This window comes from Schistocerca gregaria, chromosome 3 (assembly GCF_023897955.1).
Source record: "Schistocerca gregaria isolate iqSchGreg1 chromosome 3, iqSchGreg1.2, whole genome shotgun sequence".
NCBI classification, from domain to species: Eukaryota; Metazoa; Arthropoda; class Insecta; order Orthoptera; family Acrididae; genus Schistocerca; species Schistocerca gregaria.
This window is the reverse complement of record NC_064922.1, coordinates 496,425,648-496,442,300: the sequence shown is the minus strand read 5'-3', so window position 1 is coordinate 496,442,300 and position 16,653 is coordinate 496,425,648. Positions and strand designations below refer to the sequence as shown.

At 40.9% G+C, this 16,653-nt stretch overlaps 1 protein-coding gene across 5 annotated transcripts in view; it reads right to left on the bottom strand.

The window, feature by feature from the left end:
* The window catches only part of LOC126354065 (juvenile hormone esterase-like), a 285,547-nt gene that overhangs the window by 233,369 nt on the left and 35,525 nt on the right, over positions 1–16,653 (bottom strand). For 2 of the 5 annotated variants that reach the window (XM_050003434.1, XM_050003433.1), the window contains exons 8-9: positions 13,569–13,698; positions 991–1,123 (exon numbers count right to left, since the gene is read on the bottom strand). The exons of the other annotated variants lie outside the window; for them this stretch is intronic. In XM_050003434.1, coding sequence (XP_049859391.1) covers positions 991–1,123; positions 13,569–13,698 — 263 coding nt within the window. The remainder of the gene's footprint in view (positions 1–990; positions 1,124–13,568; positions 13,699–16,653) is intronic. 5 annotated transcript variants of the gene reach the window in all.

The window sequence follows — 16,653 nt, the reverse complement described above, 5'->3', positions numbered from 1 at the left end:
TTCATTACAGATGGCTAGGAAGTTGTCTATATACTTTGTATTTTACATTTCGACAAAATGCGTAATTTTAACATAGGAAATGGTTTGATAATGAAGCAATATGTTTGAAATTAGTTAGCATTGCCTCTTGAATGTGAATGTAACTACAACAGGAAATGAAAGAGATAGTAAAAAGTGAGTCATTTTCAAATTATACTGCTTTAACGCATTTTTAATTGAAGCATAGTTTCTGTCCCACCTATTGCATACAGTCTCTCTAACAACAGAACTAAAATTCTGTTTCAGGCTTCATTCAACTGAAATAATCTCCATATTATTATCATTCTCGTTCAGAATTGTTCGTGTACACGTGTGCTAGAATTGCTTGTGAATTATATGAAGACATTTGCGTAACTCTATGGGAAAATTATGTTTCGCCTCATGCTGAGGATTTCCTTAAATTGTGACTGATAATGTGTAATTAATGAACATAAGGGAAATATTCTCATACTCAGCCCCTTAAATCAGGATCTGTGCACTAAAATCACAAGATTATTTCTCTGTTTCATCTTCATGACACTATAGAGGTCAAATTCAGAGCAAAAGCATAAACACCACTCACTTGAATGCTTCTGTTTAACAACACGCATGGAAAGCAGGACGTCCCTAAATACACATTATTTGTAGCATACCGTCCGTCGAAAACTGACAAAGGAAGTAAGATGAAATTTATTCAGTTGCCGAGATGCTGTAGACTCCTGGGATATAAATACACTTAGTCATAGTGAGATATGGGGTCTGATGAACAAAGCCAATGCCACTCTGCCTGCAGACAAAGATGAATTCAAATTAAAGTTCAAGATCTATTTCTTTGTAGCTCATTCTACAAATGCAGGAACAGAGTTTAATATTCCCTTAGTTATATGGTAGAAGGTTCGCAATTCGTGTATGATAATGAGAGACTAAATATTTTAAAAGTTATATTAGGTGTATATCAGATTCTACACTTACCCATATTTAGCAAAATTGGTCCAGTATCGGAGTATATTCCTGCGTACTTTATCCTCTTCTGAGTTGGGATCCAAATTGTACTCGGTATCCTTTCTCAAGAACAGGAATGGTAGTTCACCCGAGTGAGTGACACCTGGAACAAGTGAACAATAACGGTTCTCCTACTTGAAGACAACACAGTTTAAAATAAAAATTGACAATAATACTGGATTTCCCAGTGGTGAAAATTGTTTCAGCTTTTAGTTGTATCATATGCTATTGCATTTCGTCTTTAGGAGTTTAAGTTGCATTGGACATACTGCATATAGAGTATATATCTTGCTGTTGTTGTCAGTTAGTTTTTCTAAAGAGCTAGGTTGAAAGTTATTAACTTACATTTTATTTCAGGAACAGTCCCTTCTCTATTGAAAATGAAAAGTTAAGAGCATGAACGTAACTTTCCAAAGCATTTTAAATTACATCGATAGGCTTAAAATCCTTACATTTGATTACTTGAAGTAAAAACTAGAAGTAACGAGAAAAGTAGATAGTACACAAGATATTTCATATTGGTGTATCACACAGTATAATGATAATCGTTGATAGAGTAGATGCAGGTATTTAACCAGCACAAGTCACCAGTTTCTACTCTAATTTGGGGTCTATTTACGTGTGTCGTGATAATTTAAACCGTCCCATTTGCCTTTCCCTTACTAGCCCGCCTTATTCCCCCTTTTGTGGTTTGGGCAGCATACTTCTTTACAATTTAGGCAATTCTCAACAGTTCATGAAACGTCAGAAAGATTAATGAAACTTTGGGCCTTGTCACTTTATTTAAATATTCAAGCGCTGCTATGAGCGCTCACATGGGTACACACCACTTTATTTCAAAAGTTTAGTATTATGAGAGCAGGGTTCTCACTGTAAGCAATTTATAGACCATTGCTGCTCCACCACTTCCTATAAAATAATTTAATAATGGCCCCACTCACGTGTGGATTATGTAAAGGTGTTTTAAGTCAAATGGTGGCCAATGGCTTACGGAGCCTGGTACGCAACATACACAAGCGTGACCAGCGTGGCTGCTGTCAGTGCCATTGACGGAGAGGTTGGCAGGTCCAGTGCAGCTGTTACTTTGAGTGAGAATAGAGACTCTGGCCTCGTGTTTGGATGTGTCTGTCCAGAATCCAGAAGGTATCCCCACTACACTGACAAAATTACAATTTCTCACTGTACATCACGTGCACACACTGTAATACATCCACTGAACAAAACAAGCGACACATCTAAAGCGTATTAATGAGGACTTGAAATCTATAAAATTATCTGCTATATCAGCTGCTCCTGGAATGACAAGATTTTGAGGCCCACTGCAGTAGCATCCTCTACGACGTAATATATATATATATATATATATATATATATATATATATATATATATATATATATGTGTGTGTGTGTGTGTGTGTGTGTGTGTGTAAAAGTGTTACTTTTGTGGGAGGGATTATTCACCAGGGAAAATAACTTGGTTCTGAAGGAACTAGCTTTTGAGATGTTGTGAGTAGATGGCCTTTGAGAGTTGTGATATGGAATAGCTCATTGATGAGTCATATGATTTTTCCCACCCCTTCCCTATGGCATTGTGTGCTGTTGCCTGATTTCCCTCTCTCCCTCACCTGACATACTTTAATGTAGGCCAATTGTTCTATGTAGAAAATAGTAGGAAATTCAAAAATTGGTGAAAATTCAGAAGTAGCACGATTATGCTAGTGGGTTTTGTGCTTTCCGATGATGTGACTGTGGAATAGGGTTATCGCCCTAATCATAAACTGGCAGGAAATCCGAGATGGTGCAGTGTCATGTTGATGGAAGTAGTTCACTTGTGGTAAATATAGAATGTAAGATGATTTTTGGGTTTTTCCATTTGACTTCACTCATGTGAGACAAAGAATGTTTACTTCTCCTCCATGTGGTAGCCTGTCAGCTAGACAAAAAAACAGCCTGGCTGGGAAAAACGGAAAGTAATCAGTCTGCTGACCTACCTAACATGTTTGATGATGATGATGATTTATCGCGGAGGGCGCTGAACATCTAGATTAACATGTTTCCCAGAATGTGGGCAGCGGTGCATCAATTGTCTCCACACCATGCAGACTGGTTCGCCTCTCATCACTGCGCCGGCTGCGTTATATTTTACAAAGCATGAAACCCACACTTGCCTGTAATTCACTTCCAACGCCGGACCAAATACGGTTGGTCAATATTACAATGCCCTCTCCATTAACAAGGTCCTGTCACTCAGATCACCTTAAACAAGATTATCCACACGCAAACTAGAGTGACAAGCTCCTCTGCAGCTGACCAAGTTGGCTCTCACCTGCTGCTTACTTAAAATTGCTCTTACCACTACATTTTCTTGTGCACTACTAATGCTCCGAGTGTTCCTTTTTCGCTTAACTTAACTTACAGTTATAGTTCTCCCTGCTGCCTCTTAGCCTCTTGCAATACAGTTCACCATGATCTGAACAGTGGCTGGGTCCAAATTTCGTCTTGCATTCTGCTTCTTGTACACATGAACAAGGAGTAAGGATAAAGTTTCGCTGCAATACTTGATATGACAATGGTGAATGTTGTTTCTTTCTGGTACTGATTCTCCCTGTACCGATCTAGATACTGCATTAGCGTCTCCACGGAGATACAGACATCCTGCTCATTCACGAGTTTGTATATGGACTGTATTACCTCGGGTCCTAAAGTCTGATTCGAACCAGATAGATTCGTCGTTGATATCGCTTCCATAGCTTCCTCTCGCCAATACAACTGAGCCTGCGCAATGCTCAGAAGGGTCATGCGAAAAACTGTGGCAGGCAGATGAACGTAGGTCCCGCTATTTCACATAATGTCTTGTATATTAGCAATACAATCCGCCCTGTTTCTTCATTCTTTTCGCTGTTGTGAGCTCTCCCTAAGCACAGCTGGCTAGTACTTTCACTTTATCGAGGGCAGAGTGCAACCAATGTGCCTCTACGTGTTGGCAGTGCAACTTAGGCTTAATCACCTATTTCGTGCAATACTCTCCCGCTTTCTGACGCAGCAGTGACTTTACACCACAGGAGTTCTGACCCTCTTCCCTATACCGTTTGGACAATCCGCAACTTCAGTCCTTTCCACTTCTGTAACTCCGCTTCCTCCATTTCCAAGTGCCCGCTTACAAGGAGAAAGAGACGTTGGTTTTGTTTAAAAAATCTTTGACTTAATTTGCGATCTGCATTGTGTGCCACTCGTTTGCTGCGTTGTTTGTTCTACAGATTGTCACCATTTCCACCATACCGTTGGTCCTCCTGATTTCCTCCTTGTAAGCTGTCCCGAACACAGTTTTCAGAAGCTGACCTTCCGCGTGGATCCAACGTCTCTTCCTTCATGTATGCAGTATAATCCCCAGAACCTACGTCATCTCGTCTCCAAATTTCTCATAACCCCCATGTATCCGCATTTATCCCGTTGCTCCTTTGAGCACTCAGAGGCTCTTTATACCTGAATTGAAGCTGTCGAAAGCTTTGTCTGGTCTTCTCGCCTCGTTCTGCATTTTCAATGCATTAAATACCAACTAGATCACCCAGTAGTAGCTGTTGATTACTAAATCTTCTTCCTTGGCGAATAGCACTCCCTTTTCCAAGAGTTGGTTGAGCAACACTTCCACTCCAACGATGACCAATGGTACGGCTACGGTCCATGCTTTATCTATCTTATTTCCTAAAGCACACAACCTGAGGACAGGAGTAACTATTATCCTTTCCTCTTCACAAAAGTCCTCTACTGCCTCGCAGTAGTTTCCCTCGCCCACGCTTTCCATTATGCAATACTCGACTTATACCTAATAAACCAAAATATAAATCTTATCTCCTAGGCCTTAATATACATGTACGTCCTCTCATTGGTTCGTCTGCTCGCTCCTATGCATCTACTTTTTCGCTTTCTTCCTTCGTTCCACCCTCAAAACTCCTGGAATAACCTCTGGAGTCCCCCAGAAAGTTTTAACAAGTTCCACGTGTGCCATTGTGGTCCTTGTCGGCGAGTGGATCTTGACATTAGTCGGTGAAACAGATTCCGCAACTTGGTATGGCCTTTGACATTTTGCAAAAAATTTTTCGTCTTCCCATTTGGAGTGTAGAAAATTGACAATTTTACTCGTTGGCCAGCGTTCTACTGTGTCAATCTTGCTTTACGGCTAACTGCTTTTTCTTGCTTCTCTAGTGCCTTCGTATTAGCACTGCGCACCCTATTTCACTTATCATTCTCGTGACCTCATTAAAAGATTCTCCTGTCTTACCATTCCTGGCTTTTAACGTGTCCGACAGTGACGGCATCTTGCGGCCATATGTGCTGAAGCACAAAGAAACTGATATAGGCATGGTATTCAAGTACAGAGGTATGTAAATAGGCAGGTGCTACGGTTCATCAACGCCTATGCAGGACAACAAGTGTCTGCTTCAGCTGTTAGATCGGTTACTACTACTACAATGGCGGGTCGTCAAGATTTAAGTGAGTTTGAACGTGGTGTTATAGTAGGAGCACGAGCGATGGGACACAGCATTTCCAAGGTAGCGATGAAATGGGGATTTTCCCGTACGACCATTTCACAAGTGTGCCGTGAATATCAGGAATCTGGCAAAACATCAAATGTTCGACATCCCTGCGGCCGCAGAAAGATCCTGCAAGAACTTGATCAACGACAACTAAAGAGAATCGTTCAACGTGACAGGAGTGCAACCCTTCTGCAAATTGCTGCAGATTTCCGTGCTGGACCATTAACAAATGTCAGAGTGCGAACCATTCAACGAAACATCATCGATATGGGTTTTGGGAGCCGACGGGCCACTCGTGTACCCTTGATGACACCACGACAAAAACCTTTAAGCCTCGCCTGAGCCGGTCAACACCGACATTGGACTGTTGATGACTGGAAACATGTTGCCTGGTAGGACGAGTCTTGTTTCAAATTGTATCGAGGACGTGTAGGGGTATGGAGAGATCGTCATCAATCCATGGACCGTGCACGTCAGCAGGCGACCGTACAAGTTGGTGGAGGCTTTGCAATGGTTTGAGGCGTGCGTTGTTGTATTGATATGGGGCTCCTAATAGTCTAAGTACGACTCTGACAGGTGGCACTAACGTAAGCATCCTGTCTGGTCACCTGCATCCATTCATATCCATTGTGCATTCCGACGGACTTGATCGATTCCATCAGGACCATTCGACACCTCACACGTCCCAACTTGCTACAGAGTGGCTCCATGAACACTTTTCTCAATTTAACACTTCCGTTGCCCACCAAACTCCTCAGACATGAACATTTTTTAGCATATCTGGGATGCCTTGCAACGTGCTGTTCAGAAGAGATCTCCACCCCTTAGTACTCTTCCGGATGTATGGACAGTCCTGCTGAATTCTGAATGTCAGTTCCCTCCAGCACTGCTTCAGACATTAATCGAGTCCAAGCCACGTCGTGTTGTGGCACTTGTGCGTGCTCGCGGTGGGCTCTACATGATATTAGGCAGGTGTACCAGTTTCTTTGGCTCTTCAGTGTACTACCTCATACGCCGACAATCCTATATTCGTGACACTCCAATTGGTATAGTGTGCGTCCACATGGTGTCCTAACATTTTCCCTGTCGTTCAGTGAACCCTTTCCACTTTTCCATTAACTTGATGATGTAGAGGACAGGTTCTCAGACATAAAGTTAGTTCTCTGATCTGTCACTATCGTCACAGGTACCCTGAACGTCAGGAAACAATTGTTTACTAACGCTTGTTGCTACTTGTTGGCTGGGCGTCGTGACCATTTACATGAATCTCGAAAAATGGCCTATGAAATTGTTCCCTGCAGGCGTGTTGTTGAAAGAACCTGAAATATTAATGAGCAATTGAAAAGATGCTAATGCTTCACGTAACTTCAGCAATGGTCCTCTTGTACGACACAAATCCTCTTTTGTGCACACTATATGTAATTCCGCACATATTCATCCACTTCCGAGATTCTATTCCTCCATATCCCACATGACCCGTTAACATACGATCATGCATCTCCCTAAATAATTTCCAAGGTCCCAACATAGTTTCTCTGTACAGAACCCATTCTGCACACAAAACTGAGACTGTTTATGGAACTGTTTACATTCGTCATCCATATCCTGTTCTGTCTGCTGTTACTTAAGCTCATTATCTCCTATTTGTAATACCGCTGTTTGCCTACTTAATCCCTCTGCATCTGCGTTCCCGCATTTCTTTCCAGATTTATGTATGAGTTCAAGATGAAATACACCCAGTCGTACCGCACATTGCGTCAACCTACTAGATGGGCTACTCACCCCCAACAATAATTCAACGCTTCATGAGCTGTTACCACTTTGAACTTCTTTCCATAGAGATAGCACTTGAAATAGGTGATTCCATTCATAAGGTGCCACATTTCCTTTCACGTTGTGTAGAAGTTCTTCTAAGCTGATTTCATTTGCCTTGATGCGTAGGCCCCCAGATGTTCCACTCCTTCTATCTCATGACTCAGCACCTAACTGAATACATGGTTGGATGCACAGCGTGACACAAAATTCTTTATTGAAATTCGGAAACACTAAGACTCAACTCGTCGTCAAAGCGTTTTTCACCTTCTCAAAAGCACACTGACAATCCTCTGGCCAAACAAAGTGTGAACCCCGTCTCCAGCAATTGCAATAATGTCGTGGCAGTACTTAAAAATCCTCTTACGAACCTTCTAGAATAATTCGTGATGCAAAGGTACGATTGCAGTGTCTTTGACGATTCAGGTACAGGATATTCATGTACAGCTTTAATTAACCTTTGGTACACCTCAACCCCACCTTTAAAACGAATGCAACCAAAGTATTCCACTTCTTTTAACACAAAATTACGCTTCTCTGTACTCAACATTGAACTTCCTGAACCTTAAGAATACCTCCCATAGGTGTTTTATGTGCTGCCACATGTCACTCGCAAAGACAACTCAAGATACACCAAGCATTGATGTATTTTTAAACCTCTCATAACCCCGTCCAGCAATCTCTGAAACGTTGCAGGTGCGTTTTTCACTCCAAAATGTACCCTCCAGAACTGCTAATGTTTCCAAGGTGAACAACATGTTGTTTTTAGTCAGTTCTCTGGAGCTACTTCTAGTTGATAGGAGCTGTTTTTGAGCCCATCGTCGAAACATACTTGCAGTGGCCTAAATAGTACATAGTTTCTATGATGTTAACAAGGCGTATGGCTCTCAAGTGTCGATAATCGCAACGAAACCTATTTTTTCGTGATCCATCTTCTGATTTTTTTGGGAATTCGGACAATTTGTGCCCACACCCCCACCTGGGGGTTATTGTTGTTGTTGTTGTTGTTGTTGTTGTCTTCAGTCCTGAGACTGGTTTGATGCAGCTCTCCATGCTACTCTATCCTGTGCAAGCTTCTTCATCTCCCAGTACCTACTGCAACCTACATCCTTCTGAATCTGCTTAGTGTATTCATCTCTTGCTCTCCCTCTACGATTTTTACCCTCCACGCTGCCCTCCAATACTAAATTGGTGATCCCTTTATGCCTCAGAACATGTCCTAACAACCGATCCCTTCTTCTGATCAAGTTGTGCCACAAACGTCTCTTCTCCCCAATCCTATTCAATACTTCATTAGTTATGTGATCTACCCATCTAATCTTCAGCATTCTTCTGTAGCACCACATTTCGAAAGCTTCTATTCTCTTCTTGTCCAAACTATTTATCGTCCATGTTTCACTTCCATACATGGCTACACTCAATAGAAATACTTACAGAAATGACTTCCTGACACTTAAATCCATACTCGATGTTAACAAATTTCTCTTCTTCAGAAACGCTTTCCTTGCCATTGCCAGTCTACATTTTATATCCTCTCTACTTCGACCATCATCAGTTATTTTGCTCCCCAAATAGCAAAACTCCTTTACTACTTTAAGTGTCTCATTTCCTAATCTAATTCCCTCAGCATCACCCGACTTAATACGACTAAATTCCATTATCCTCGTTTTGCTTTTGTTGATGTTCGTCTTATATCTTCCTTTCAAGACACTGTAGATTCCATTCAACTGCTCTTCCAAGTCCTTTGCTGTCTCTGACAGAATTACAATGGCATCGGCAAACCTCAAAGTTTTTATTTCTTCTCCATGGATTTTAATACCTACTCCGAATATTTCTTTTGTTTCCGTTACTGCTTGCTCAATATGCAGATTGAATAACATCGGGGAGAGGCTACAACCCTGTCTTACTCCCTTCCCAACCACTGCTTCCCTTTCATGTCCCTCGACTCTTATAACTGCCATCTGACTTCTGTACAAATTGCAAACAGCATTACGCTCCCTGTATTTTAAACTTGCCACCTTTAGAATTTGAAAGAGAGTATTCCAATCAACATTGTCAAAAGCTTCCTCTAAGTCTACAAATGCTAGAAACGTAGGTTTGCCCTTCCCTAATCTTTCTTCTAAGATAGGTCGTAAGGTCAGTATTGTCTCACGTGTTCCAGTATTTCTACGGAATCCAAACTGATCTTCCCCGAAGTCGGCTTCTACTAGTTTTTCCATTCGTCTGTAAAGAATTCGTATTAGTATTTTGCAAAGGTGGCTTATTAAACAGATTGTTCGGTAATTTTCTCATCTGTCAACACCTGCTTTCTTTGAGAATTGGAATTATTATATTATTTTTGAAGTCTGAGGGTATTTCGCCTGTTTCATACATCTTGCTCACCAGATGGTACAGTTTTGTCAGGACTGGCTCTCCCAAGGCCGTCAGTAGTTCCAATGGAATGTTGTCTACTCCGGGGGCCTTGTTTCGACTCAGGTCTTTCAGTGCTCTGTCAAACTCTTCACGCAGTATCGTGTCTCAGTTTTCATCTTCATCTACATCCTCTTCCATTTCCATAATATTGTCCTCAAGTACATTGCCCTTGTATAGACCCTCTATATACACCTTTCACCTTTCTGCTTTCCCTTCTTTGCTTAGAATTTGGTTTCCATCTGAGCTCTTGATATTCATACAAGTGGTTCTCTTTCCTCCAAAGGTCTCTCTAATTTTCCAGTAGGCAGTATCTATCTTACCCCTAGTGAGATAAGCCTATACATCCTTACATTTGTCCTCTAGCCATCCCTGCTTAGCCATTTTGCGTTTCCTGTCGATCTCACTTTTGAGACGTTTGTATTCCTTTTTGCCTGCTTCATTTACTGCATTTTTATATTTTCTCCTTTCATCAATTAAATTCAATATTTCTTCTGTTACCCAAGGATTTATACTAGCCCTCGTCTTTTTACCTACTTGATCCTCTGCTGCCTTCAGTATTTCATCCCTGAAAGCTACCCATTCTTCTTTTACTGTATTTCTTTCCCCCATTCCTGTCAATTGTTCCCTTATGCTCTCCCTGAAACTCTGTACAACCTCTGGTACTTTCACTTTATCCAGGTTCCCAACTTTTTTGCCGTTTCTTCAGTTTTAATCTACAGTTCATAACCAATAGATTGTGGTCAGAGTCCACATCTGCCCCTGGAAATGTCTTACAATTTAAAACCTGGTTCCTAAATCTCTGTCTTACCATTATATAATCTGTCTGATACCTTTTAGTATCTCCAGGTTTCTTCCATGTATACAACCTTCTTTCATGATTCTTAAACCTAGTGTTAGCTATGATTAAGTTGTGCTCTGTGCAAAATTGTACCAGGCGGCTTTTTCTTTCATTTCTTAGCGCCAGTCTATATTCACCTACTACGTTTCCTTCTCTCCCTTTTCCTACTCTCGAATTCCAGTCACCCATGACTATTAAATTTTCGTCTCCCTTCACTATCTGAATAATTTCTTTTATTTCATCATACATTTCTTCAATTTCTTCGTCATCTGCATAGCTAGTTGGCATATAAACTTGTACTACTGTAGTAGGTGTGGGCTTCGTATCTATCTTGGCCACAATAATGCGTTCACTATGCTGTTTCTAGTAGCTTACCCGCATTCCTATTTTCCTATTCATTATTAATCCTACTCCTGCATTACCCCTATTTGATTTTGTGTTTATAACTCTGTAGTCACCTGACCAGAAGTCTTGTTCCTTCTGCCACCGAACTTCAATAATTCCCACTATATCTAACTTTAACCTATCCATTTCCTTTTTTAAATTTACTAACCTACCTGCCCGATTAAGGGATTACTCTCCTCACTAATCTCTGATTGATGATTTCCTCCAGAACTGGCTGCAATTACCTCAGTAATCTATATGTTTTGCGGTAAATCAGTGATTCACGCTGTGTATTTGGTGCTGCATAATATGCACTGGTGACAAAGGCCCTTTTGGAAAAAAAAACAAATCTTTAAACTACAACAGTAGTTATTCGACTTGTTTCTTGCTGTTCCAGGATATCCTTGTTAGCCATTAACAACCCTTGTGTTAACCATAAATCCTTGGCACTGAAATTATGCAATAACACAGGTACCATTTTTTCCGCATTTACCTCTTGTTTGCATGAAGCCCTTCTATTGAACTAAGCAAGTTGCCTGATCCAACACTTCATTTACTTCCAACGGTTGTACCACACACAGCATCCTTACCGGTAGCCTAGACTTAACTTTCTTAGTGTGATTGTTCATGGTTTAAGTGGTTTGTGATACTCGACAGATTCCCCTTGTGACATCGCTACATTGGCAACAGTTTCGGCCTGTTCATACATTTTTCCCTCACGTTCCGCCAAAAGTTCAATTTTCGCACAATTCTGATGGAAAAAATTCACTCCACAATCATCTCATAACACTGACTCTCATACGGTACAGTTTATACACCTTGTCTGAACTGAAACGTACCCAGGAAAAAATCCATGTCCACTGATTCCAGGAGCGTGAAAGATTTATCGCCGATTCCATGCAATATATTCCATGTTGGCTTCCACTGCTTATGCTCCACCAGGTCCCCTTGGCAATCGACACATATGCCCATCAGCATCCTGCAAGTCTTCTTCCCCACTACTCATGTCACCGCACGATTCACCTCTGCATACGGTTTTATAACATATAGGAGTAATTTTACTGGGAGTGCCTGTAATTGGACCTAAGGTTCCCGTTGACGCTTTCTGTCAGCAGTGAAAAAATCAGCCAGAGCCCCTGTTTGCACTGTTAGTGATATTTCCGAAGACAAACCTCTTAAAAATGCGTCAAGCATCCTCTTCCCAGCCTCCCGTAAAATTACTTCATTCACCAAAACATTCTGCCCCAATAGTATGTACAACCGCCAATCTTTCTTATCCTATTCGCGTATTCTTCTAGTGATTCACCATGCTTCGGTGCCATGCCAAACTGTTCTCTAAAATATTTGGGACTGTTATGCTTCCTATACATTTGAACTAACCCCGTTTTAAATTCTTCAGATGTCTCCTTTCCCTTGAGAGCCTCTGTACACCACTCTTAAGCTTTTGCTTCTCCAGTTAATCTTAATTTTGCTACCCTCAAAATTCCATGTCAGACCGTCATTCCATCTCTGCCAAACTCCTAAGATCCTCCACAGGCGCTACCACATACTAGGTTGGGCTACAAGAGAAAAGATCAGTTACTCACAGCTGACAAATCCACACTTTGCTGTATCGACTGCGCTTATAATAGACCATGCAACTCCTTATTAACTGCTTTTAACTGTGCTACCATTTCCAGTAACAACGCTGGAGAGAGAGGTGGTGGGGTACAGGATGGTTGGCGGGGGAGGGGGGGTGATGATTTTAGGGGACGTGTGTCGACCCTTATGATACAGACAAAGGTAGACGAACTAGTAACAGCAAACTTCCAATTCTAATAAAAACTGTGAAATAGTGTCTGAGGTTTCATGCATCTTTAATCCCGATCTGATGCGTACAGTAGCGCAGCAGAGCGGGCAGGAGACGGTGGCGGATTTGTAAAAACAGTTCAATGTACGAGAGAGGACGCTTGGCTGGTAACATGCGACTCGCACGTATACTGATAATATAGGAACTGAGTCACAACACAATTATATATTTTATTATGTTTCTGTTTGAACATATTTACACAGGCAAAACCGTAAAATATAAGTGATGTCGTTATTTTAAACTGAGAAACGACAATATTTGTAGGGTATTCGTTCCTAAATATAGCGTTTTTTCTCGTAAAAGAAAATTCTGTTTGCAGGTGAAGCAATGTGCGATACATTATGAGCCATACAAGATTATTTCCTGTATTGGAATCTGTGAAGTTGTTTAGAATAAAATTATTTACTTCTGAGATTGGTGAGGCTGAATTAGTGACACTGTTGGTTAGTAGCGTAGACAAAGTTGGTGATTACGAAGAGATTAAGTGACTGAGAAGCTCATCGAGGACCTAGTACGTTAAGAAAGCGCAAAATTAGACAAAAAAGGGGTGGAACAACGGATAGATAATTGGAGATCTTGACTGTAGATGATTTTTTTCAAACTACATCTTGTGATAAAGAAATCTGCAATTTTAGTAGTACACTTAAACTTAATTTTCGTCAACTATCCGCCTATGGCCTACATGTAAACACGTTACCTTGAAGTTCTTTGTACTTACCCCATTCCGTGGCATTCACATGTTCACCGCGGTAGTCAAACTCATAATAGAACACTGGCAAGTCAGTGACTTCAGTCACTTTCCTTACGAGAGTGTCAGTAGGCTCGAAACTTCCCTTGTCGAGGTTGAACTGTCTCAAGGAAAGAAAAGTAACTAGTTATTTGTATCATAGGGATACTGAGATGAATCAAGCAAACTTTGCACTTTATTTGCATTAATTGTGTTCTCTTAAGACTACATTTACATCAAATGAAAGTATGGAATTTATTTGCATTCGATGGGCAGTTGTGTAGTAAGACAGCTGTTACATAAGTTGTAATGGCGACAGGATTGAAGTGTGTGACCGTTAGACTCTATGAGCACAAAGTAACATGCAGAATACCACGAGAATACTCTTTCAGAGAGAAACATAGAAGCACTATTGAGTTCAGTACAGTCTGAAGGATAGAAAAATACAGTGAATAAAACAGTATCGCTCCACAGATGAACCGATTTATGCCTTTTTAAGTGCGTATTGAATACTGCTCGATGTTGGAAGAAGAAAACGTACTCAAAATTAATATAGCTATTACAAACTCCTGTAAATGTTCAGTGCATAGCGATATATGAATAAAATTTACAGAGAATATAAAAGAAAGTTCAAAATTATTTTTTCATACTTCATATTTGTTTTATATGAGACAACTTCTAAGCGATAATCCATTCATGCCTTAGATTCTGGAGTATATGTGGAATCACCGACATGAGCGCGTTAGCAACGCACATTTTGAGTTGTGCAATTACGAGATTTTCGGTAAAACAGGCACAAACGAATGTTTCATATAATCCTATAAACAGAAATCCTCAGGTTTCACGTCCAGAGATCGAAGTGTTAAGAGCAGAACGTAGCGTCGGAATGCCCAGTAAGAAGACGTTGATCTAAAAATGTGCGAAAATCCATGCCGTTATGACACCCATAAAGATCGAAATTTTGAACGGCTTTTTACATCCTCTAAAATCCTTAGCGATACATCGCGAGGCATTATATAGTTATAGTCCTTTGTAACACATATATTCATTTTGTGTTGTCGTATATAACACATGAATGTGGCGGTCAGTCGCAGATTCAGAACCATCAAAATTCTTTAAAATAAATACATTGCCTGACAAAAAACTGAAGCGCCCAGAGGGATAGGAGGAAACGACAACAAAATTCATGGTTTGAGGGGGTACGCGATGTTTTAGCGATTAGAAAATCTGATCAGAATCAGAAAGAACTTGGCAGCATTATCCCACTTATGACTATGACGCTACACCTCCTTTGGCGTGGGTGATGCTCTGATTCTGTTGTGGAGAGTGCCATAAAACCTGCCCACAACTGTTTTAACTGCTTCTTGATATACTTGATACTGACACTGGGACTGAGTTTACGTCCGAGGTGGTCCCAAAAAAGTTCTATTACATTTTTACATTACGTTTATCTTTATCTATGGATCCCCATGGAGAGGAGTCTCTGGGATGTGGAAAGAACAGATCTGAGGATCTTGTTAACCACGGGAGTTGCTTAACATCTTTCTCACAGTACATAAAGTTACGTGCCGTGTGTGGACGAGCATTGTCCTGTAGAAATATAGCACTGCGATGCTGTCACATGAGAGATAAAGCATGAGGGTGAAGGATGTCCATGACGTATCGGTGTGCCGTGAGAGTTTCTTCTATCACAACCAGTCTTGGTCTGACATCATAGCCGATGGGTCCCCACAGCATGACTCCGTGTCTCTGTCTTGAACATTGGAAGAATAGAACCATTCATCAGGTCAGCTCCATATTCGGCGACGAGTCTCCGCTGAACAAAATACGAAGCCTTTCATCAGCAGTCCATTTTTTCTGGTCACGCTGTTGCAACTCCTTACGCAACTCTTTGTGTTGTGGTGCTGACAGGAGCCTACGCGCTGGATGGTAATTCCTTAGTCCGCCTGTTTCTAGTCTGCAATCAATGGTGTGAGACGAGACAGAATCTTGCGGGGAGTGCATTACCTTTTTCGGAAAGCAAACGAAGATGTAAAGGGGTTATAATGTGCTTGGCGTACAAAATTGCGAGGCTTCTTTGTGTTGGTCTACGGGAATCTTATCAACGAGTAAACATACCTTCACATTCCCAAGCATTCCAATGTAAGGCCACTGTCGCACTCGAATGATCTCCCAAAAATTTGAATGTTGCGTGATTCGACCAGCCGGCCAAGTAGAGACCCACAATGAGATCCCTTTCAAACTCCAGCAGCAACTGATAACGCTGTCTCACATGAGTATGCAGCTTCTTCGTGTTCCTGACAACTATAATCCAACATCTGACACTGTTCACGCCCCTTGTTACCAGAAAAACAAACAAAATGAAACATTAACAACATTACAGCACTCTGGTGGTCGTTCCACCTATTACAGAGAATTGCAACTCTGATCATCTACACACCAGCTGATCGCATATTCGTTTTCGAAGTTCCACTGAGATCCTATCGTGGTGCCTGGGTGTTTCACCTTTTTTGTCAAGCAATGCAGATCTCGTCATTTTTCAGGTCAATATTTCCTCCACCCCACTTAAAGGTGATTCGGGTTATCAAAATTACTACGGTAAGAATTTTGTCTTGTAAAGTTTGCAACGACATACATTCTCCCGAAACTCTTTCTAAACTGTCAGTGGTTTCTAATTACGCGACCACATCGTCGACGGCACATTAAATCATAATCGACCTTCCTGCTTTCTTTCTTGTGGTAGCACATGGATTCTTGTACTACAGTGAAAATGTATAATGTTTTATTTTTTAAGAAAAGATAAATAAAGTAACAGTCGCACACAATGGGTATTTGACGTTTTCAAATTGTCTGTCCTGATTTTTCTCCTGATGTGTTAAAATACTAGGAGTCATTTATTGCAGTTTTTCAGCCTTCGAATCTACATCTACACCTATGTGGCTGCTCTGGAATTTGTGGTGATGTGACACATTATTATAGAAATTAAAATAAAGTACCTATCCTTTCCTGATCTCCCATGAGATTTTTTAAGTTAAAAACGGAAAACATTAAAAATAACTTAAATGTTAGTAAATAA